Below are 23,966 nucleotides of genomic sequence, written 5' to 3'. Positions count from 1 at the left end.
GCTACATTGATTTAATAGGAATGCCCATTCTACTTCTATGGTTTTCAGTGAGATATTATTGAATTCATACATTGATTTGTTGTTGTAAACATGACTTTTGCTGCTCTAGAAACAAGATTTAGTTATTTTTCATATAGAAATAAATTCTAAGCCTGCTCTGAATTTATTCTTTAATAATAATATATTTTTGAAAAAGAACCTTTAAGAGTGTCTATTATGGTCTTGAACACGACTCAATTTGCGCAGGACTTGGATGTCACACTTTACTTGCTCTCGACTGCCTTTGGCCTTTATTTGACTCCCACTCAACTGGGCCTGGTCCTTGACTGGAGTTGGACTTGATTAAGCTGATCCTGACTGCAGCCCTGGCTACAACACACAAAATAGTTTCTATTAACAAGCACACCCAGAGCCATGTAAAGAACCACCACTTATCTGTGCTGCACTTATTTAAGGCTCTTTAAGCATTTATTAAAGCTGTTGATATAAATTACCTTGACATTCTTAAGTGTAGCTTTGTTAAGCACTCTCCATATTATCTATCAGAAATTAAAAAAATAAATAAATGGGCAATTCTATTAAATGAAAAATGAATAGATGTTCAATCCAAAGGATAACACAAGCTGAAGAGCCAACAACATAATGTGACAAATGACCAATAAAGACAATTAACATATTTAATTTAAAAATGTCACACTGTCTGTTTAAGGGTCTCTCTGGATAAATCAAGCAGTACACCTCAAGAGGCTCCAATATAATTCAAAAATGATTACATACAAACACACTTTGCCTTTGCCTCTTAACTCTGCCTTTCTGTCACCACATATTCTTGTTTTCTTCTTCATCTCTCTTTGTGACTCTGTCTTCACTGTTAATGAGAATGTTAACATGCACACTAGTATCACAGTTATGGATGGTTCATTGGATTATCCTGGTGCCCAGGCAGCCATAAAAGCAACAAGGGTTCATCATCAAGCTGGAATAAACTGGCAGGGATGTCACTGAGTTGAAAATACCAACATATTCTCATCCTAAATCATCACTTATCTGCCGCTTTGTCAGTGGACTTTCATGTGTACATATTACACTCTAGATATCATCCTGCATCTGCTGTTGACGTCCTTAGAGGCCGCGACCAATGCCGGGATGTCATTAAGAGCATGTAGTTATGATTAAACAACAAATGCATGGGTGGTTAGGTTTAGGCAACAAATGCATGTGGTTAGGATTAGAAAAAAACATCATGCTTGGCAATACTAGAACAAACACTAGGCTCCTGGATGTAAGTATGAGGTTTGTTACACATCCACAACCCCTTCTGCCTACCCTATAAGGACCTCTCAGCTCCTTATATTACATCATTACTGGGACGTCACCTGGTGGCATATTATACTGCTATAAAAGGTAGCTTTTGCCGCTGAGATTGTCTGGAAACACTGGCAAAGCAGCATCATTTGATGACTTCACAATAAAAATAACTAATATTTACAATAATTTATATTTAAAATAATTTGTCAAACATCATATGTACAGTAAAAAAGGAGTATGGTTTAGATTTAATAAAGGTCAGGTGATTTGAATTACTTTGTTAAGGTAAGGAAATGATTATTGTCATTGTTTAAAAAGATAAGAATAAACATCCAGTCCCCAGCATCAATGGACAAACAGTCTATCTTATCTTGCAAAATCATCCATTATGGACAAAACCCAGACTGAGCTGTGTTACAATAAGATACACATGTTTTAGGCTCTGCACAGTACCATAGAAAAATTACACTAGATTTGTACTCATACAAAACAGTCTGTTTTTTTTCCTCTGGGTCTTGCTGTGTTTTTCCTTTGATTGCGTTTCCTAATGAAGGCAGGTTGGACCTGCCATACACAATAGTGATTACAAGATCAACAAAGAACAATATCAATTAGATCATTTTGGTAATTTTAATGGGGAACTATGTTTAATTAAATACTTTAATCCCCCTAATTAAAACATTTTATCAACCTAATTAAGAAAACTCTCCCTGGAAGAGCTAGAATGGAAATTGTTAGTACAATTACATATTTATTAGTTCATATTTCTTCCAGGTATTCCCAACTTTGCAGTTGAGATGCCACATGGGGTACCTTGCTTGTGGAATTAATTAGCTTAAATAATATTACCAATTAAAAGGCAGTATTAAATAAAGAATTTTTCAGAAAATATATATTTTTCAAAAGGACACAGAAATGCCATTAACCCTGCTTTGACCCAATTGTCAGTGACGAAAAAAAAAAAACAAAGTTAGTATGACAATGAGGTCCTGTGCAATATAAAAGTGTTTTAAATGTTGGAGTTATGTGAGTGTATATCGGCTTTAAAACTCTACAGGCACAGAGAGTACAAACAAGACCAGGAAGGTCCCATTCATCATATCTGTTTGTTGTACTGACATCATGAAGAGGGTGGACAGGTGAGACAAGACCCACCCAGAGTTCAAAACACTGTGTTTGTCACAGTCAATAATTCCAACTTCCAACCAGAGTCAATAAATTATCGGGCCGTCACTTCTGGTGGTGGGTGACAAAATGCCACTTCTTCCATTTGACACAATGGTGGCGAACTGGTTGAAAATCTGAGAAGCATCCCTTTAAAAATATGATTCACTAACCAGATTCATATAAGTGCCTACTTGCTGGGAACGTACCTCCAGCAACTAATGCAGCAATCAAGCAAGGTGCCCTTTACTCGCTTATGAAAACTTCTGATTGGAAAATCACATGTAAATCTTATTTAAAGTGTAAGTGGTGAAACTCCTAAATAGACGTGCCCCTGATTGGAGGATAAGCAGCATCACCTTGATAATTTCCATACCTTTTAAGAAATTAAGCCTTTGATTTTCTGTTGCATTTGTGTGTTTCTAAAAGAGGAAATGTGGGGCTACTTTAGAGTTAATGCGGAGTGAGTGTCAGTCATGGGACTGAAAAATCTTGGGAAGAAAATACAGGCCATTTATTCACATTTATAACACCATAAGAGACAGATCAGACAAGTGTGTGTGTGTCTGGTGTTTGTGCGTGCATGCAGAAACATGTATGTGCCTGTGTGTGTGTATCCATGTTAATCACTCTCCACATAATTACCATTTTCTTGTTAATGGATCTAACCTTTTAATCACCATTTTGCCCCTGTGCCCGTGTGTGTGTCTGTGTGTGTGGGTGTGAGGGAGAGGGAGAGAAATAGAGAGAGAGAGAGAGAGAGAGAGAGAGAGAGAGAGAGAATGAGACAGCAGAAGTAATTTGGCTTAACCAACAGGGCGATACTAACTATGCAGACCATAAATCTTCCTCACCCACGGACACGTGCACACACACGCCCTTTGCACGTGAACGCATGTGTGCACATACTCACGCAGCACATCGTTTCCTGTTATCTGAGATAAGCAGGAAATCCTAATCAACCAATAAGAGCATAAAGGGCATCTCTCACTTTCTCTCCAGCTATCTGTTTATTCTCTCTCTCCTTTTCCTCCCTGCAGAATTGGGAATCACATATTGTATAAGTAGGAAAATCTTGTGGTCACCCTAGTCTATTCTATTCCTTTGCTCCCTTGTTTAATTAACTCTGTATGGCAATTTGAGCACTAAAAGCCACCGGATTGTCCGAGAAAGGTTGATTATTGCAGCTGGCTGATTAGAAATTATGCCCATTGAACCAAAGGAACATGGTTCATGTTCCCCACGGTGAGAGAATTGCTTTTCAGCAAACGGCCGAGTATCAAGAGGACTCATTTCATCTCCCCATGACCCACATCTTTTCTCCTCAACTGAACCAAACCAGATTTTCTTGCTTAGCAATATGTCAGTGGTAGCTGCCTCACACGTCTGATTTAGTGAAGAAATCTATTTTTGACCTTTTCAAGGTACAATCAAGATACAAAAGAAGATTCTTCTGAAGTGACACCAAATGACAGGTTCTAATTTGGCCAATGAGATATGCAATACAGATTTGTATGCACTCTTTCTGTTGCGTTTAATAGACGTTTTCAGTTTTTGTGCTCCTAGACAAAACTGACTGGCCTGAATCAGGCATAATAAGACCGAGATTATGATTTTATTAATTTCAAAGCCCTTAAAAAATTGTTATGAATATCTTTGCCTCTCAATAAGCTGAAAAAAATCCTTTGGTTTCTCAAAATCCTAGCTAATCTGCTTTCACATAAAAATTCCCTCAACTGTCATTAAATTTTGATTTAAATGTTGCTTAACAGCTGACTGGTGCATGGGAATGCATGATCACATCACCGCTTTTTTTTTTTTTTCTTTTAAAACGTGGTCCGTCCACTTTAAATCAAGGACAAACACAGAAATCTCTCATGTGAAATAACCAATAACTGCGGAAGGAATTAGTGTATTCATGTAGAATCCAATTGCATATAAACACAGCTAATTGAGAAAATAGGTTTTCAGGGCTTTTGGAGTATTAGAATGAAGGTTGCATTTGAGTTATGTGTTAGCATTGCATGTGACCTGCAAATGAACTTGTTTGTGGCAAACCATGCTGGTCTTTGCATCTCCTGGGGCACTGGGCTGGCATCTTTTTAGTTGTCTTTTCTTTTGTTGGGTGGATTTGTTCCATAAGCAGAGCTTCCTCTGTGGGTTTGTGCCTCCCTCACCAAACTGGCCAAGGCTGGTGTGTGTTTAATGTGCGGTTGCCTTGAAGAAGAGGAGCCAGCGGAAGAGCCTCTCGTGTGGGACTCTCCTTGGTTTCAGGTTGGATATTCTGGATTCCAAGAATTAGTTCCAGGTGAATGTTCACATCCACAGGATCCAAAATGAAATGAAAAGCTCATTCACAGTCAGTTTGTCATTGTTGTTGCTTCCACAGAGCGAGAAATGAGCAAGACAGAGAAGCTTTGCTCAAGGATCAAACACAACAGATAATCAGTTTAGTATCAAGTCATGTCGTGACTGGACAAAATATTGTCATTGTTCCTGTGACAAGCACAACATATGATGGATTTTTATTGGGGAAAAGAGGGAATTGTTGCACTTGTGAATATGTAACTGTATGTGGATGCAAAATGTAATTTTTATTCAAAACATTTTGTTATAAATCTTTGCTTCTTCTTGGTAGAGTTTTAAAATAAATTGATTGATGTGATGTTGTTCCTCCACAGCACATTTAAAGATAATAAAAGTATAACCAAGGGCTGATTTTGTGTAAATGAACAAGCAAAACTATATCCCTCTTAAAAGCTTCTTCACCTCAGTGGTGCTCTCAGAAATATTTCATTAGGTGGCCAGATGGGACGACTGAAATCTTGGGGTGGCACAACAAAACCAAAAGCCATAACTTTGTATTATTTATATTATGATGTTGTAGTATATAGTCTAGTTGAAAACTATGTCAATATGGTTACTCTTTTAACAGTTCATTTTACAAATTTTCTCTTTTGCTTAGACTAATCAGTCCCTCTAGAATGTTGTGATATTGCTGACACAACAATGAATGCAATTTAGGCCAATCCCTGTAAATTATATGTGACCTTGTTATAAGTCCAATCAATGCAACTGTACTGCAAATTTGAAAACGTATTGATTCGCTCAACCTCTTCTACCATCACAAAAAGACAACTACTTGTTTGCAATTTCACCCTATAATCATCACAGCATGCATTACATTTTTTTAGAAAGGCTTCCCTGAAATCAGGCATATCAGACCACAACAATCCAAAAACAGCATTTGAAACCTTGGAGGGACTGACTAATATTACAGTAACATGACATGACATTTTGTATCAGCGTGGCCATGGCCCCTCCCTGCCACCCCTTGGCAGTGCCATTGCTTCACCTTAATAAAATTGAAGTTCGGCTTTGATCAAGAACATGCAAGAGGTGACAAGGACTTTCTTTGTGGGCCAACTTGCGTGATGACATCTGTCAAAATCTAATCCCAATCAGTGTTAAGCCATGTGAAAATCAAACACACTCAAAATCAACAGCACTCTCACATTTCACAGTTAACTGAATAACTTAATAATAATTTAATTGCAGGGTTAAAAGAACATGTCGAATGTGAATAGAGTCACAGACAGATGCTATTAGGCCCTATTGATTGCCTGATAAAATCATAAGGCAAGGAGAGTTTAATAGCTTATCCGAAATGAACTTCTTTCTGGGTATTGTGTTTCTTGCAAGAGGGGCTCGATAAAATAGTTCAATAACTTAAAGGAAACCGCAGTGTCACTGATTGAGCCCCAGCAATTTGTGTACTACAGCAGGACAGCTCCCTGTTGCTATGCAAGGTCATTTGTTCCGCTGCTATAGCACTGCTTGGGAGAATCCAGCTCAGTGCCAATAACATCTTGAATATATTTAATATATTATAAGTATTAAAAGCCACATACTACTATTCAAAGTATGAAATCCGTTCATCTAACCAGTGCATCCTTCTGGTCCCTTTTGTTTTTGTTTTTATTTTGAATTCATGATCCCTGATATTTGATCATGTAAACACATTAGCTCCTCACAGCTCATCATTAATTGGCAAAAATACAAAGGAGTACCTTTTCATAGCTTTTGGCTTGATGAACAGAAAACTGGCTGCACATCACTGGTAACCTAATAATAAGCAGTGGGCTATATGCCATAACAGGTGTTTGTGCTGTGCTACTTTTTAATGGAGATTAGAGGATGTTGAAGACAAATCAATGGCTCTGAAAGTAGTCTAAATAAAGTGTGTGTGTGTGATAATTCAAATCGGTCTTACTTAACAGCATAGTGCCATTACATTATGACTTCGCAAAAACTGAATACTTCCGCCTTTTCTTTGCCAGTTTTTTTTTAAATTTGGGCCACTTGTTCATAAGAAAGTAGAATTACTGATTTGAGGTTGTATGCCTCCACGCACCAGTCAAGTTGCAGTTACAGTTTGCATCAATGTCTGTGAAACACACATCTTCCCCCCGGCAGCATAGATGATCTATACAATCAGCACAGTTACAAGGTGGGCACCTGAGATTAGTATTACCAATTCAGTCTCTGACCAAATGACTACCCTTCTGTTCTTGAGTTATGAGATTAAATTATGCCCAGAAAAGTGTTTTTGCAGATCATTATGAAGTCACAGTGAAACTAACCTTTAACCTTTAGGATGTAAAATATCATCACTTCATCATTATACCCTATAAGACATTTTTATGAAATTCGATAATGAATAGCAAATTATTATTTCTTTTAGGTTCAAAAATATGTTTTATGAGGTCAAATTGACCTTGACCTTTGACCCTCAACCACAAAATTCTAATCAGTTGATTAGACTTGGACTTGAGTCCAAATGGATGCCTGTGTCACATTTGAGGAAATTCCCTTAAGGCCTTCTTGAGATTTTATGAAATAAGACAGACACAAAGTCACAGTGACCTTGACCTTTGACCCTCAACCACCAAATGCTAATCACTTCATCCTCAAGTCCAAGTGAGTGTCTGTACCAAATTTGAAGAAATTATCTCAAGGTGCTCTTGCGATATCAAAATGACAAGAATGCAATGGATGCAAAGTCAAAGTGACCTTGACTTTTGACCTTTGACCTTTGAGATATCGCATTCAGGAGAATGAGATGTATGTACTCACAAACACAATGCTTCCGGCCACGGCTATTGCCAGCGCAGAGACATAAAAACAAGTTATCATAACTGGTCCTACCTGGTCCTGAAGTTAGCAGGGTGCGGGTGTCCATCGTACAAAGACAAGAAGTCATATTCTTCTTCAATGGCAAAAGACAGGAACATGAGCTGGATTCTACTTCCTTCCTCTCCAACAATGACCCAGGTGCAGTTCGCCCCATTGGGGTAGCCATATGGAAAGCCTGGCGATTCTATACTGCCATTTCGGCCTTTCAGCGTACCGCCACATGTGTAGATGAATCCTAAAGGGGACAAAAGAGAGAACATTTAATTCATTTAATATTTGATTTATTCTTAGAACGAGAAAATAAAACAACAGCTGCTGCTGCTGTGTTGTTGACATGAGGACAGAGTGACACAAGGGAACAAAAAGGATGGAGAGGGATATTAGATTGAAAGTTTAGAGTTTAAAATACACAACACAACAGCAATTAAGTTATATGGATGTCTTCTGCGACAAAGGGATAATTTGAGTGCATCTGTGTGTTTCTCTGTGCATGAGCTTAGTGTTAGCCGGTGTGTTTTCAGCAGCATGTGCTGTGTTTTGACAGATACTGTGTGTAACAATTGCAAGGTACGCTCACACACAGCTCTCTTAGTAACACAAAAACACACGTATGTACACACATACACACACACACACGCACACACGCTACTTCTCTGTAGCCCTCTGAACCCAATGGCCATATAAAGTGCTATAAGTATCACTTTACACAACTTTTTTTTTAAATAAATGGATTGCTGACCTTCTGGCCCATTCCAATATTGGTGGTTAAGTATTCATTATGTATTTTCCAGGTGCTAAAAAAGTGCTACTAAAGAAAATGAATGCTTTACATCAATGTGGAAATCAGCCACACGCCAACATAAGTGATACTTAGTAGTTCAGCTTGGGACTGATATAACCTTGCTCTTTAATTACATTATTGGAATATATACTGTGGCTAGCTCCAAAACTGTTGAATTAAGTAAATATCTGAAAGTCTCCTAGCTCTGTGGATCTGTAGTTTGTGGTGCTTCTAACAATATATTCTTTTTACTGGCCTCCCCCACAGTGAGTGGACAAGGCAGGGCCTGTTTCAGAGCAGCACCCCAGGAGCTGGTACTCACATTCAGCATGGGGTGCTTGAACCCAAGTCCCCCGATAATGCAGGAACTCAGCTACCACTGAGCTAATAGGTGAAATCATTAAGCGACCAGAGTGTGCCTCTGAAATATCAAAAGCGAGCCATTTCTTCGTTTTTGCAAATCAATTACTGACACGTCAAGATGCATGATGTCAATAGGTTTGTATGTGTTGGCTTTAACAATGCCTTTGAACATGACTCATGGCACAGAGGGAGAAAACCTTTTTTTTTTTATAAAGAGATATACTGTATATCTACATTCACTGTGTCTAGTCAGATGAAAACACGTCAGAGAGATGAGGCAAATGCAAACTCTTGCACACGCTTTGCAGCATCAAAGGCAGTAAATGATTTCTTTAGGGAGGGAGAGAATAAATACAGCCAGATCTTAATGAGCTACTATAGGCTCTTCATCATGGGATTGTACTGTATGCGATGGCAGGCTAGTAGGTGGAAGAGACGAGGAACGAGAAGGAGATGCCAAACTAACAAGTAAATCAGCTGCAAGAAGCATTGTGTTGACTGTTCCCTCTGCAGCAATTCAACATACAAAAAATGGCAGAGTGCCGGATATCCAGGCAATAATTAATGACATTAGAGGCTTATACTATTGCCATTTTTAAAATCATCATCCAGGAAAAACAAACATGATAAAAATGGCACATGATGTGTATTTAATGGGCCAAATTCACTCAAATTGTTTGCTCACCGAACCTGGGCTTCATAGCAGACTGGTCCAGCTTATTTGGTGGGTTTATCTTACACGTAGGAGATCCTCAAATCATTTTTCAGATGACCGGTTTCTTTCATCCCTCTTTTGTGGAGAATTTTCTATTTCACTGTGCTCGCCTCCTCATGTGCAAATGTTCTACCAAAACAAGTTCACTTCAGACACAATTTAACAAGGGCACCATCGCTGTATCCTTGGTTTTGCACCGCCCAAGACAACTGTAATTGGTTTAAAGAAATACAAACAAGCCAGAGCAAACTAACAGCTTAGTCAGCTGCATGATGCGTTAATTTGACTTTTCTCTTTGTACCAGCCCAACATACAAAACATAACACAGTGCTGGATATCAAGACAATAATAAGGCATCGGAACAGCTTAGACTACATTATCATGCTTCTACCATGGGTATATCTATATTATCTTCCATTTTCTAAAGTAAAGTAAATTTATAGTCAGTAGTGACTTAAGTGATGACAAAGCAGAGGTTGTAGTTGTAAGTCACAAGTAAGTCCCAGGTCCAGTCCCAATTTCTAAATTTTGACTTTTGAGTCCTAAACAAGTTATAATGCACTCTTCACCAACAGTGACAGATTAATATAAATTGAATTGAGAAAAAAATCATGAATGCTGAAAGATTTTTACTTATTTGTCCAAGTAACGTTACTAATCTTATTGATTTTGAGTCAAGTCTAAAGTTATCGAATTGTGACTTGAGTCTGACTCGAGTTCAAGTCATGTGACATGAGTCCACACCTCTGTTACAAAACATGATTTATTTTTGCTTTGATTATATAGTGCTGCATACATTGCATACTAAGTCTCAATGGTTTATAACCTGTTAAAGGGTCTTAAAGTGTCCAAATATACAATGTTAACCCACAGTGTTACAATTCTGTTTATTTTAGAAAGAATTGCTAATGTGGATAAGAGGAGTGTGTTGAATTTGTTTTTGGCCTTTGCACTTCCAATTACAGGCCGCATGTACTGATAAATTCAAAGTGAAGCAAATTCTGCTGCTGTACTTCTAGATCTCTCCGGGTTACAGAGCCTGCTAAATGCCTAAATTGTAAAATGTAAATGTAATTGATCTCCTTGGACTTCACGGTTCACATCAGGATCATTATCTTCTCCTTTTGATCTTAATGATCCCTTTTTATCAAATACACCACAGGTGTTAGATGAAAACCTTTGAGTGTTCAGGAGTGAAGTCGGTCCAGGGTGTTTTTTTTTTTTTTTTCTTTTTCCTTTTTGCAATGCTTTATTGATCCCTGATGGAGAAACCCTTCACTTCTTCCACTCCACAGGAGAGTCAGACTGCAGAGTCAGCTTACTGAGCAGAAACCCTTGGAGCTGGTAGGGATTTAGCCTCATCCTGCTCAAGGACACTACAGCAGAGAAGAAAATTGCTGTTATATTGGGCCTCTTCTTGCTGGGAATTGGCGTTGCAAATCACTATATCTCTGCGCCTGTTGATTTGTCTTTTTTTTTCTTTATTGCATTTGGCATTCTCTTATTCAGTGTAGCTGTGTCCTTTCTTTCTGCTTCTTAATCGAACAGAGCAAAAATGTAATTATCCTCAGTTTGATATCAGTGAAAATGAAGAAAAAGGAGAGAAACATTTAATTGAAAATTCCTGTTACTGTGTGTTTAAAGTCCTTGAACTTCTAGGCCTTAATTGATCTCCTCTGAGTGCAAAGCTCAAATCAGGATGATCATCCCCCTGCCTTTCATGTTTATGAGCCTTGTTATTTACCATGGCAGCCAGGGCCACTGGGACAGCAGGGTGATCCCACTGGATGCTTTTTCAACCAATTATCCAACACAGAACTGTACCAAAAAACACTGTGTCTACATATATATGTGTGCCTATGTGTGGCTGTGTGTGTTTGCTCAACCCTCATTTACCCAGACTGTTCCAAGACCATCACAGTGACGGATATAATGACCAATGGCAGTCTGAGCTGCAATTACGGGCCGGTATCTCTGCGCCTTCACAACCAATCAGAGCTGAGATTTTGAGGGACCAGGAGGGACAGGCAAGGCCATAAGAGAGCACACACATATGCACTTACACAGAGCTGCAAAACTATATATACTCTACAACTGACATATGCACTCACAATATACACATCTGTAGAGTTTTTTGCTTGTTTCATTTTGCAAGAAAAGAAAGGGGTGGAAATGCCACTGCCTGCCTTGCCTGCTTTCTCCTTCAAGACACTGCAGAAAAAAGATTGTGCACAGCACAGCAAGAAAACAACTTATTGAACTGCCGTTCTGGCCCAGTTCGGAAAGGGTACGTTCATGTGGTTCCCAGCAGGAATTACATTTTATGATCAAAGTTAAGTGGGATTTATGCTCCACGAAGCAGTGGTTCATCTGAGGACAGCAAATGTTCACAGTTGCAAAGTAAAAGGCAGACTTATCAGAGCGCCTATCCAATGTACTTGATTTTTTAATTAAACTTTTGTGATGTAACAACCCCTGCATATCCAAGATAACGCTCACGTTTTGAATAAAATCATTGATATTTCAAATATTGCTTCATGGATTATGGCTATTATGAATATGGAGTCTTTATAAAACACTGTCCACCATGAAGATACAGAGGCTTTAAGATTTTATCAAGTAAAAGCCAGTTAATTTGATGCCTCCACATGATTTAATTATCAGACTAATTGAATGGACTCTTAAATATATTGCTTTCATTTTAATGGCGTACTTTACAAATAAGGAAAAAGGGACTGCTATGAGTGCATGTACCATACTATAAACTTGTTTTTAAAGTTATTCTAACACCACTTTGTTTCCAACCTGGTCCCACTCCCAACTTGACGAATACAGACACTTCGTCATTGGCCCTCAGCATCAAATAGCAATGCACCAAAGCACCCTTTATTAGCCCTCAGAGACACGACTTGTGATGACATTTATTGATGCTCCAAGCAACTGCTGTGGTGAGCAAGAAAGTCCGCACAGGATGATGAGTGAAGGTGGGTACGCCGAAGAAGCTTTGGATTGTCACGCAGGAGAACAACGTGACATATGTGACACATATCAAGAAACATTACATTATGTGAGAAACAAAGATATTTATTTGAAGCCAAGTTTTTTTTGTTTTTGTTTTATCTTATCCCTTTGAAACCTAAGCAACTTGGTTTGATTTCTGAGGGAAAACATGGGTAGAAAGCAATGAGCAATTTAACAAGACATGGCCCAAAAATTACTAGGAAATTATTTAAAAAAGAAAAGAAAAACAAGAACCTTACCTAAAAAAAAGCACACAAAAAAGTACAACGCAAAAACAAACAAGAATTTTTTTTTTTACAAAAATTAGATTTTTTCTGTGACATAATTTTAAAGATATGGATATAACAAGTATGAATATAGTTTTCTTGACCATTTTAATTAAAAATTATAAATTACATTTTCTACTTTTTTAAAAACTAATTTCAGTCAATTTTTAGTCACTTTTTTTTACTGATTTCTTGCTCTATGCAGGACATTTCTTGTCAAGTTGCTAATTGCTTTTAAGTCATGTTTTTGAAAGAAATCATACTAATTTGATTGCGTTTCAAGGGTTAAATAGTTTGTGAAAGGCATCTGAACACAGCACCAAATACTGATGTCCATCCAGGTTTCAAAGGGTTAACCTACCCATATGTTTTGTTTTTTTTTAACCTAAAGCTAAGTAAGTACACCTAAAAACAAACGTTTTCTTTTCAATTCAAGTTTATTTAAAAAAGAGACTGTACACATTGTATGGGACGAAAATGTACATTTCCTTTGATAATGGAAATTTACTATAAAATATACAATGCATGCATGACATGCCATCCCTTAAAGTCCAAAACTGACACTAGAGGGGTAACATTAGCGTCATAGTTTGATATGTAGGGCCAATGACCAATCACTGGTATTTGACAAGATGGTAGGAAGAATGCTTTGTTGTTTCTGACAATATATTGATGAGGTAATGTTATTTGAGTTAATGTTATTTTTATTATTTTTTCTTGTTCTGAAGTGAAGCTTTTGGATTTCTTTACACCCATACGTACATTCTTATCAAGAAATTGGAATTTTGAATTTGACCAAAATATCATACAATGTTTGTATTGTTTTGATTTCATAGGGATCTTGCGTACTTCCATCTGTAGAAGAGGCATATATTGGAACAGAATATTGCTGCCAATATTTCCCACAGCCAAACACACAGATTGACTGATGCTTATATGACTGCAATCAAGATTTTGTAACCCAAGCTGTTGACATGCAGCAGCGCTTCAAGCGGAGGCGTTATGAGGACAAGATTCAGGATTAAGCTCACAATAGAACCTTAGAACTGTAGAAGAATGAATTGTTCTGCCAGGAAAAAGACAGGAGCTCACACAAAGGCCTTATTTTGTCACGTTACAGCAGAGAGGCTGCAAATTAAGCCTAGCATAAAGTGAGACTGGGACTTTATTTTCAGAGATGATGCACTAAGTGAGGTGTTTACTGAACTCCCAGGGGTGACATTTAGTTATGCACCTACAATTAGACTAGTTAGAAGTTACTTAACAGCTCCTTAACAGGATATGTGGCTTCAATGACCCAGGGGTAATATTCGATGGTAATGGTGCTACCGTGGGAATATGGTGAAAAACAGTATTTTTCAAAAAGGTTCTCAACAACAAAATAATCCTCTCTGTTATTTGCAAGCTGTAGTGGCCTCGTGAATGTTTTACACAATCAATCCAACTATGAGAGGGACCACAGACAGGATATCTGAAAAGTGCAATAACTTAGAGGTCATGTATTTAAATATCTGAAGTGACAGAGTCAAATGCTACATGCAATAGATGAATCTATATGTTCCTTTTTTGTAACATTAGCAAGTCCCTAGTGATCACGACATACTGTATTATGAGTTAGGTTTTCACTTTCTCTTCTCTTGACCTTGTCAATTATTTCATTTTTGTCCATCTCTTTTTAACTATCCCTTTAGTGGTAAAAGCATGGATGTATAAAGAAAACTGAGAAACACCATTGGAGGTGGAGATCCATTCATCCCTGTGAAAGTTGCTCAGTGGTGTGTGAAGCCACATTTTTTAAATTTTAGCGTATAAATTACGTGGATGGTCAGCACTGCTTTTGCACTGCGTGGCCCATAGAACAGGCGTACTAGAAACTTCCACCGCCTCGAGGCTTCAAAACAGAAGTCCACAAAGCAATGGGTGACGTCACGGTAGCTACCTCCATTATCTCTTCATCTATCTATGATCAAATCCTGATAGTGAAACAAACAGGGGTTTGTGACGCTCAAAATATGTATTTGCTGATATTCAGATGTCTCTTTTGCCATTTAAGTCAATGGGAAAAAGCATTTTTGGGTCATAGAGGCATCACGTGAGGGATGTAATTTAAAAATTGGTACAAAGCCAAGTGCACTTAATGGGGACCTGACTTAAAGTATGTTTTTGCATGAAGTGCATTAAACCTTGAAACAGGTGAGTGGAATACAAGGAGATGTTTGCAGTTCAGATTTCCAAATAAAGCCATGCATTCACACCAAAAGGAGGTTAAATCTCACAAAAATGTTAATTTCAATATTAAACAAAATCTAAACTTGCACTGTCTTGATGTGCAATATAATATCATTGACTTGTATTTGCAGCTGTCACAAATCAACCCCACAATTTGTAGACTAAATTCCACAAAGGAAAATATGACTCATTTCATCACAATTATATCTGAACTCAACAGATTGGAGAGTGTCTTAATCTAAATGCAGTAACTTCATTAAATTGAACAGCAAGGATACAGGGTGGGGTGAGTAAAGAGCAAAGTGGGGACAGAAGGACAGAGATGGAAAGCAGAATAAACAGAGAGAAAAGGACAGATTTCCCCTCGTTCATCATTGCGCAAAGAATGAAAGGATGATTTAAAACTCATCACTCAGAGCGACAGAGGCGAGAGGGTGTAGGAGGGAGACGGAGAAATGGAGAAATATCGAAAGAGAGCGAGGAGAGAGAAAAGAGAAAGAGAGAGAGAAACAGTGAGAGGGAGACAGGGGTAAAAGAGAGACTTCTAATTATGCTGACTACCAGACCGAAACTGACAGCCCCTCCACACACACAAAGACACACACACACACACACACACACAGACACAGGGTCACAGAAAGACAGGCATACACTAACACACACATGGATTCATGCGGACACTCACATGCACGCACACAAATCCAGGCAGATTGCAAAGGATATACACACAAATCCATGCATTATTTCCACAAAAGGTCAGAAACACACACACACACAAACACACACACACACACACACACACACACACACACACACACACACACACACACACACACACACACACACACACACACCAAGCACCAAGACACAAAAAGCCGCCCCTTCAACCCTGACCCTAGTAGTTAACCCTTTCCATGGGCCCACTGACTGCTGTTATTTACATCTTTTGTTGTTTACCACACCTCATACAAACCCACATACAAAGTGATATTCTGAAATAACATCTATACCTCTCTGTATTTATTCAGTAAATACAGTATAGTATAGTATTGTAATTTAGTAATTTAGTATTTGTATGATTCTTACCATAGCTGCAAAGACACACACTAACTTCCTGTAACTGGCCATGCAATGATGTTCAATCCATCAGTCACTCATATCAAATATATATGAGCAACTCATGGCTTCTGACGGTCATTCTGCTGACAAAACTACAATTGTTTTGGAGCAGGAAGGTTACAGATCAGTGTTGGGATAAAGCTGTACAAAGAAAACAATCAAGCACACCTCGTATTGCACCAGGCTAGAATTTATAGACTGAATCAACAACAACACGCAATCGGCAAACTTATTCATTTCAGATGTCATTTCCAGCTGCAAGTTGAGTTAACCCTTTAAAAAATGGAACAACATCCCTTTCTTCTGCTGCTTTTAGATGGCTTTCGTGAGTATTTAAACCTGTGCAAATTGCAAGATTTAGTAGAATTAGATATTAGATTAGATCAGATATTATAATTACTTATTTTAAATTATATTATTGAATTATTATTATTTTTAAGCGCCTTTCCAGATTATTTCCTTGTTTTTTTTGGCTAATTTTCAGGTACATTTTTGTAACTTTTTATTAATTTCTTGCTGGATTCAACAAAAGTTTGCACATATACTTTGCTTGAAATATTTTCACCAAGGCCAGAAACTGCAGTAGCTTTGAGATAACAGTTCCAAAAGTCAGAAGTTACTTTAAATATTATAAATATAGTGTAGACTTAAAATGATACTGATGTTTTTTAGGGTGGGACTTTTGAGGTGGCTAAAAACTAACCGACTGAAGCATTGTTTTTTCAGTGCCGTTTCATTGTATGTCGGTGATGCAGGGGGATTCCAACAGGATGTCACTGTAAAGAAAAACTCTGACTCAGTCTGTGCAATTAAAGGTGTTATACACAGGTTATCTTTCATCTCACCTATCTGAAATCTCTCCAAATGTTGCTGTAGATCAATGCAGCAGATGTCATGCTCATTCGTGCAACCTCAGCCATATATTTTCCTCTTGTACTACTCTACAAAAATTCTGGAGTGATTATTTTATGATCCAGGCAAAATTGCCCCTTCATAACAATATTTAGGACATCTGTTGATTCTTCTCAATATACCTCCTCACAGTAGACATATTAGCCTTTACCTCCCCTTTGGCAAGACAGTGTATTTTACTTTTATGAAAATCTCCTCGGGCACCATTGTTTTCCCTGTGGCTCATAGATGTTATGTCCTTTTTTAAGTTAGAAAAGACAAGATTCTCAGTGAAAGTCAGCTCTGACAAGTTTTCATGATTGAAATTCCTTAAGAGAGTACTTAATTTTACAAACCCTGGCCCCTGAATGACCCCCCCCACTCCCCTCCTGTCTTTTGTCCTTTTATTCATATTTTTCAATAAGGTCCCTTGAACTCTAAAGTCTCTTAATTCCTATTTTTCTTTACTCAGTTTTACAGTTTTTCTCTACTCATTCAAAATTATTTAAATGCTTATATATTTTAAATATCCCTACACAGCACAATTACTAGTGATGTTACTTTCTATATAGGGATAATCTTTTGTTGTACTTGTCTGCCATATTTTTTAAACAACATTTTTTTGTATACCCAATTAAAAGACAAATACTAACTCTACTTGCACAAATAAGCTTGGAACAAGTAGTTCTAACCATAAAACAGCAGGTGGTGTTTGCTTTAACATGCATGCGTTGTTTATGAGGAGAAGCAGTGAGAGGATGTCAAATTTACAACATTTGGTATGAAAAAAAGCAATAAAAATGACAACAGTTTTTTAAATATGTTTTTTAACCATGAAACTGGGCCACCTTTGGAATCCATGAATGAAGCTAACTCAAGCTGAGTACAGCAGCTGCCATCTAACAAAGCTACAAACTCTTCTGAGCCACCTTTGGAGTCTGAGAAGATTTTAGGGTGGAGTATCACTTTAAGCAAGTCATTTCCCCCCAAAGACTTAAATAGAGATGCTAATTGGGAAACAGTAAAAGATTTGTGGTCGGACTGGGTAGCTCCCAGGTGTGAATATATGCAGTGGTACTAATGAGGAACAGGGTTTAGCTTGAAAAGAGCGTGCATGCTCAGCAAAACCTTCCCTGGATAAAAGAAGCTTAAAGACAAAGAAGAAAATCTGCTTCTTGAATTGAGTGGATTTAATGAACCCTGGACCGCAATATAGGCTTGATCTCTTCCCTCAAAGCTATATCTCATCTTGAATTTATTAGATGATACACTGCAGAAAAAACACATACGCTTAACAAGTGGCTTACACCGGCACTCAATCACATAATTTGAGACAGTCCAGTTTTTACAGTACAGTTTCTAAAATGAAGCCTGGGCTAGTTTTGTGACTTTAAATAGCTCATCATCAAAAGCTCTGTGGAACCAATGCTACTATATATCACAAGTCCCTGGACCTTTTTGTGTGGATTTTGAATGTGCTTTCCTTCCAAAAACAAGTCCAAAAACAAGCACCAGGTGTGTATGTAAGTGTCTGTTTGGGTTGGCCCTGTGATCTGTTCAGGATATTTTACAGCTGGCAATAGGCTGCATTGAGCCTTGTTCAATTTCTGTGGGTCACAAAATGCAGGCCGCACATCAGTTTCTATTATATTACTTTGTTGGTGCAGCAAGGGAGCTGCTACAAAGGGCTTTAGCAGTAATACCCAGGGTAGTCCGGCAAAAATGGTGGCCAAATACATATAAACAGGCAGGTTTCTGCTGGCTTATACAGTAAAAAAAAACATCTTCCAAGCATCAGTATTAAGGAGAAAATAATGGCTGCCATGAAGCAGTGGTGCACCTAAAAGTTTTTATAAGGGTGGCCAGATGGGATCCACTGAAAATCTTTGGGTGGCACACCAAAACCAAAAGCTGTGCAACTAAATTTCAGGACTTTTATACAGTGGTGGAGGAAGTATTCAGTTCCTTTTCTCCTGTTAAGTACCAATGCCTCACTATAAAAATACTCTGTTAAATGTAAAAGTCCTGCATCATTAACTCTTTTAAATAGCTTTCCACTTTCTTGATTACATTGAGACTGCAGGAATCCTACAGGTGGTGTTCATTTGTGAAGATTTTCTTGATGAACAAAACATTTAAGTATCATAAAACATATGTTTGCCGCAGAGCTTATTTTCTGCAATAATCCAAAATCCAATGGAAAAAGCCAAGCCAACTACCGGGTTGGCCTACAGAAAAATGTCATCCCTGGGCCACTCTATAGCCACATGATGAGTGTGAATTGATGCCAGTAGTTGCCTAGTATCCAAAGATACCACTACCTTCACTCTAACTTAAAAAATGACTGCCACACAACCTGCTAAAGGGTTAGGGTACAGGGACGTGGGGCAGCATTTTTATCAGAGGGGCCATGTCCCCCCTAGCCCCCCTTGGGGGCATCACCGCCCCAAGATCTGTAAACTGTGCTGAGTCATTGCATCCGACGAGCCTTCAAAATAGATTTTGGTATGCATTTTATTTTCTCTGGGGTCCCCGTAGCAACATAAGCACAATGCAACCCCCTTGTGTTTTTTTTAACTATACATTTTTATCAGAAGGCTAATGCTTAAAGTCTCCTGCCCCCTCAAACCTTTATAGGCAGTGAGTAAAACAACATCATGAAGCAAGTGAAATCATTAAACCAAAGTGAATGTATAAATGAATAAAAGTCTGCCATTGCCATACAGTAAGATAATCCGACTTCACACATCCTGATATAAGCTTGATGATTCTGAGGGGGTGAAATCAATTACTAGGCTTGTCATTTTCCACAGGGAACCCTGTGATCAATATAGCCATTTCCACATGGTGCTGACTACTAAATGAGGAAACAGTGATATTACCCTATTCTTCATTTGAATGGGACTCGCGGTACCCCCTCAAGGTTGCCGGGCGTCCCCAGTTTCTACTTGGGGGGCCAGCAATGTCTCCATATGACACATATCTGTGTGGGTGTGCACACATCCTGTAATATAAAATATTACTCTTATCCTCAGCAGTGAAGTGACATTACCCCGATCCAACTTGGAGAAAAATATGCTTTAAATTCCCTTCCCTTCTCTCTCTCTCTCTCTCTCTCTCTCTCTCTCTCTCTCTCTCTGTGGGTCCCTTTTTCCATTCGTCCATCTCCCTTTCATCTCTCCACCGCTCTCTCTTCTTCTCTCTCCGTCTCTGCCTCTCTCTGGGGACCTCAGTGATACCAGATTCACTTAAAGGGCTATTCCGTCTAATCTCACAGGCTCTCATTTATGATTAAAGAATGACTTTCCCAGTGGAGCAAACTGACCAATCAAATCATGGCAGGCGGACAAACCATCCAATCAGTATTCACATCACAGCAGCACTCAAGCTCCAGGGGCAAAATGAGATGAGTGTATTTGCGCACATGCATGTGTGTGCATGAATGCAGTGTTAGTTAATTTAAATGAGCTGTCCATGTCTCTGGAAAATGATAGTATCTGTTAATTTTCTCGAGGTGGTTCTGGAAGTGAGGAAGAAATAAAGATGGAGGACATGCAGAGGAGGGGGTTGTGGTGGGTGTGAGGGCTGACAAAGTGACAGAAAGGTAGACAAACTAAAAAATGATGGGTGACCACATGAAAACTGGAGTGGCTGGGGCAGACAGGGGGAGAATGAGAGGAGAAAGAGAGACGACAGAGGCAAAACTGCGATAGAGAGAGCCAGAGCAAGAGAGAGTAAGCATGTTTGAAACGTCCCATTGGTTCCTGCTGTCAGGAACGCTTGTCAGCCAAGAATTAGACTGCTCCACGCTGCCACTGACTGACAGTCGGCCTGCGGTCTAGACTATACCCTGGAGTGGTTGAGGCTAAATAAGGGAAATGCCTAGAGAGAGACAGAGGGAGCACACCGGGCTGAAAATCAATTTATAACACTGTCAATCAGTGGCAGAATGGGGACGATGGGATAGAGATAAGGAAACAGAGAACAGGACCGAGGGAGAGACGAGGGGTGAGAAAGAGGGACGGATAAAAGGAGGAGACAAAGACAAGATTTGAGAAAACAGTAAACAAATGGGACTGATGGTGAAAAGATGAAAACAGAGGGGACTCTTTGTTGTGTTGAGGGAATTAAAGAGAAGGGGTGGGGAGGAGAGAGAAAGATAGGGACAGACAGACACATGCTACTCGGCTACAAACATTCAGCGCAGCCACTGCAGGTGGCAGAGCCTCTTCAGATAATACGCCACTGTTGAGAAATAATCGGCCTACGCTAATTAAAGGCCTCGAACAATGCTGGCATCAAAACTCAAAGCATCAAGAACTGCTACAAATCACAAATACGTGACTGGAAACACTGGATTTCTTTGTTAATTTTGACTGATCAACTCTGCCATGTTCATGCTACTGTTAAAATTCTCAGAACTCGTGCTCCAACTGCATAACTATTAATTTTAATATTAATAACCTAACCTGTAATCACCATTCAAATAGGACTGGTGTCAGTTTTTAATCACTCCACTATTGTTCAAGAATTGCCTGGTGGAGGGATAGTTATAATTATTACTCACCTACTTAAGGCATAACTAACACACTGGTTTGTTACCACCTTTGTAGCTAAATTCATTATACAACACGGCCTCCAGTGACTTGAAATATGAGATATTAAAGAAGACATTTTAGTTATTCCAACTTGTCTCTAAACACAAAGGGACACATTTAGAATTTAATAAAAATGTCCAAAGAAAAACAGTTTTAGTGCTTTCTCAACTACAACCAAAACAGGGATATGCATGAAATTAAACCAGAAATTACCATCAAACTCCACTGCTGTTAACTATTAAAAATTTACAAGGAAATGTGGGGCTGAGCAGGAAAAATAGTGGCTAAGCATAGCAGCATGCGCATGGCAACAGAGTTTGTGTTTTAAGTGTATGAACATGTACAAAAGCGCAGAAATAAAATAGATATTACATTATGGCTTTAATTTCAGCAGTTTAGGGATACAACCAGTTTTATATCATAACAATGTGGGTAGTTGTGTAAATTATGGTAAACTTTGTTTCATCTTACCAGCACCTAGATCTCCCCTCAAGTCAAGTCATTCAGCTCGCAGACATAGGGGCTTGAACTATAAATTGTGCTTACTGTATTTCCTATTCCTAAACTAAAATGTCTTCAGAAATGTATTTTAGTGCCCTGTTTCGCTGTCATACAAGTAGTGAAATACTTCATCTTTTGAAACGTAGGGAAATTTGCTTGATTTTATTTTTCAAAAACATGTGAAGAAGGCAATGAGCAACTTAAGAATTATAACCCATAAAAATTGTAACAATTCTGTAGAAACATTTAAATAAAAATTACAAAATAATAAAAACTATAATTATGATCTATTTATTGATATCGTTTTCTAATAATAATTCATTTCTAATAAAAAATATTCTAATTTCTACTCATTTCTTGCAATTTGGGGGACACCTCTCGTCATTGCCTCTTTTCCAAAGTTTTCAAAAGAATTCAAACCAATTTGCTCATGGTTCAGAGGTAAACATCTGTTAAAGGCATCTGAGTGTAGCACAAGAAAAGTGATGTCACTCCAGGTTTCAAAGGGTTAATATACCTAATACATCTATGGTACAGCTGTTTGCATGCTTAAAAAAAATCTAACTAAATTGTTAATCAGCATGTATTCAACACACCATCAGCAGGAAAATGAATCAAAATTGAGGTATGATTTAACCAGCAGGGTCGGCCCTTCCATTAGTCTCTAGGTGTTCGCTAAAATGCTGCTTCTGAATTGCTTGCTGGCCCATTTCGAGTTGACAAGGTCTGTTGTCCCATTAGGCTATTGTTGTCTGGAGTTGCTGAGGGTGGAAATTACAGGTTGAGATACGAGTTAAGCCCAGGTGTTGGTGCATGTCAGGGCAGCAGAAGTGGAGTGTTCAGTGCACAAAGAGAGAGTGTGGAGGGTGATGAGCCTGTGAATGCCAGGATTTACTGTTGAACCTTGTGGGGATGTTTAATTCCTCAACAAAATAAATGTGATGGGCCTTTGTAACCCAGTGGCATACACACTCTCAGTTAACTCTTTGCTCTGAAACTTCTAGCCAGCTTGCTGCTCTATGTGGGCATCTAATGTAGTTTAACAGCACAAAAGATGGTTACATCACATTCTTTGCAGTGGTTAAATCAAGACAACAGTTTTTGAGAAGCGATTACACAGAAGACAAAACAGAATGAAATCCCTGTTTAAACATTGAGCACAAGATTCTTCATTTTTTGTTTATTTTATAATTTTAAAAAGCAATCAAACAAGTCTTTCTACAGTGAAGACAGGCTTGATGCATTTAACTTGAGAAGACCAATTTCTTTATTTGACTCAAGACTTGACATAAGGAGGTTTCTGTAGAGCACAAATGTATTCAAATTAAAATGGAAACCATCAGTATTCCATATTGTTGGTGAGTTGTAGAAACACAGATTTACTGTCGAAGCCATTTAAAATTCTGAAGGGCTTTTATACCCTCCTAGGAAATTATATGCAAGTGCTATAAATTATACCCCGCCATCTCGATTCATTGTTACTTTCATATTAATGCTATTTCACCTTAATGCTTTTTCATTTTAAATGTGATTAGGCTTTCAAAGTCAGAACGTGTATCCTCAGTTGACCTGGTCCTTCATTGTGCTTTCCAACATTTTTGAGCATTGATGGTTAATGAAAGTATGTTTCTTTATGCTATGAACTCTTTGAGGGGTGCCCTAATAGACTTTGTTCTTGCCTGTTATTACTTAAAGTGTTTCAGTTTTTAAGGTACTTTGCCACTGTGGTATCCACAGTATTTCTACTTCAGTACAACTGAAGTATAACAACAATAGCTAAGACAAATACGCAACAAAAGTTACTACTGCTATCA

The 23,966-nt window shown here is 38.3% G+C and overlaps 1 protein-coding gene across 3 annotated transcripts in view; it reads right to left on the bottom strand.

The window, feature by feature from the left end:
* The window catches only part of csmd3b (CUB and Sushi multiple domains 3b), a 463,214-nt gene that overhangs the window by 351,647 nt on the left and 87,601 nt on the right, over nucleotides 1-23,966 (bottom strand). For all 3 annotated transcript variants that reach the window (XM_088090048.1, XM_088090049.1, XM_088090047.1), the window contains one exon: nucleotides 7,681-7,903. In XM_088090048.1, coding sequence (XP_087946174.1) covers nucleotides 7,681-7,903 — 223 coding nt within the window. The remainder of the gene's footprint in view (nucleotides 1-7,680; nucleotides 7,904-23,966) is intronic.

This window comes from Plectropomus leopardus, chromosome 17 (assembly GCF_026936395.1).
Source record: "Plectropomus leopardus strain MGB_pleo_1.0 chromosome 17, ASM2693639v1, whole genome shotgun sequence".
Taxonomy (NCBI): Eukaryota; Metazoa; Chordata; class Actinopteri; order Perciformes; family Serranidae; genus Plectropomus; species Plectropomus leopardus.
The sequence above is the reverse complement of the archived record's forward strand: the minus strand, read 5'-3'. Positions and strand labels throughout refer to the sequence as shown.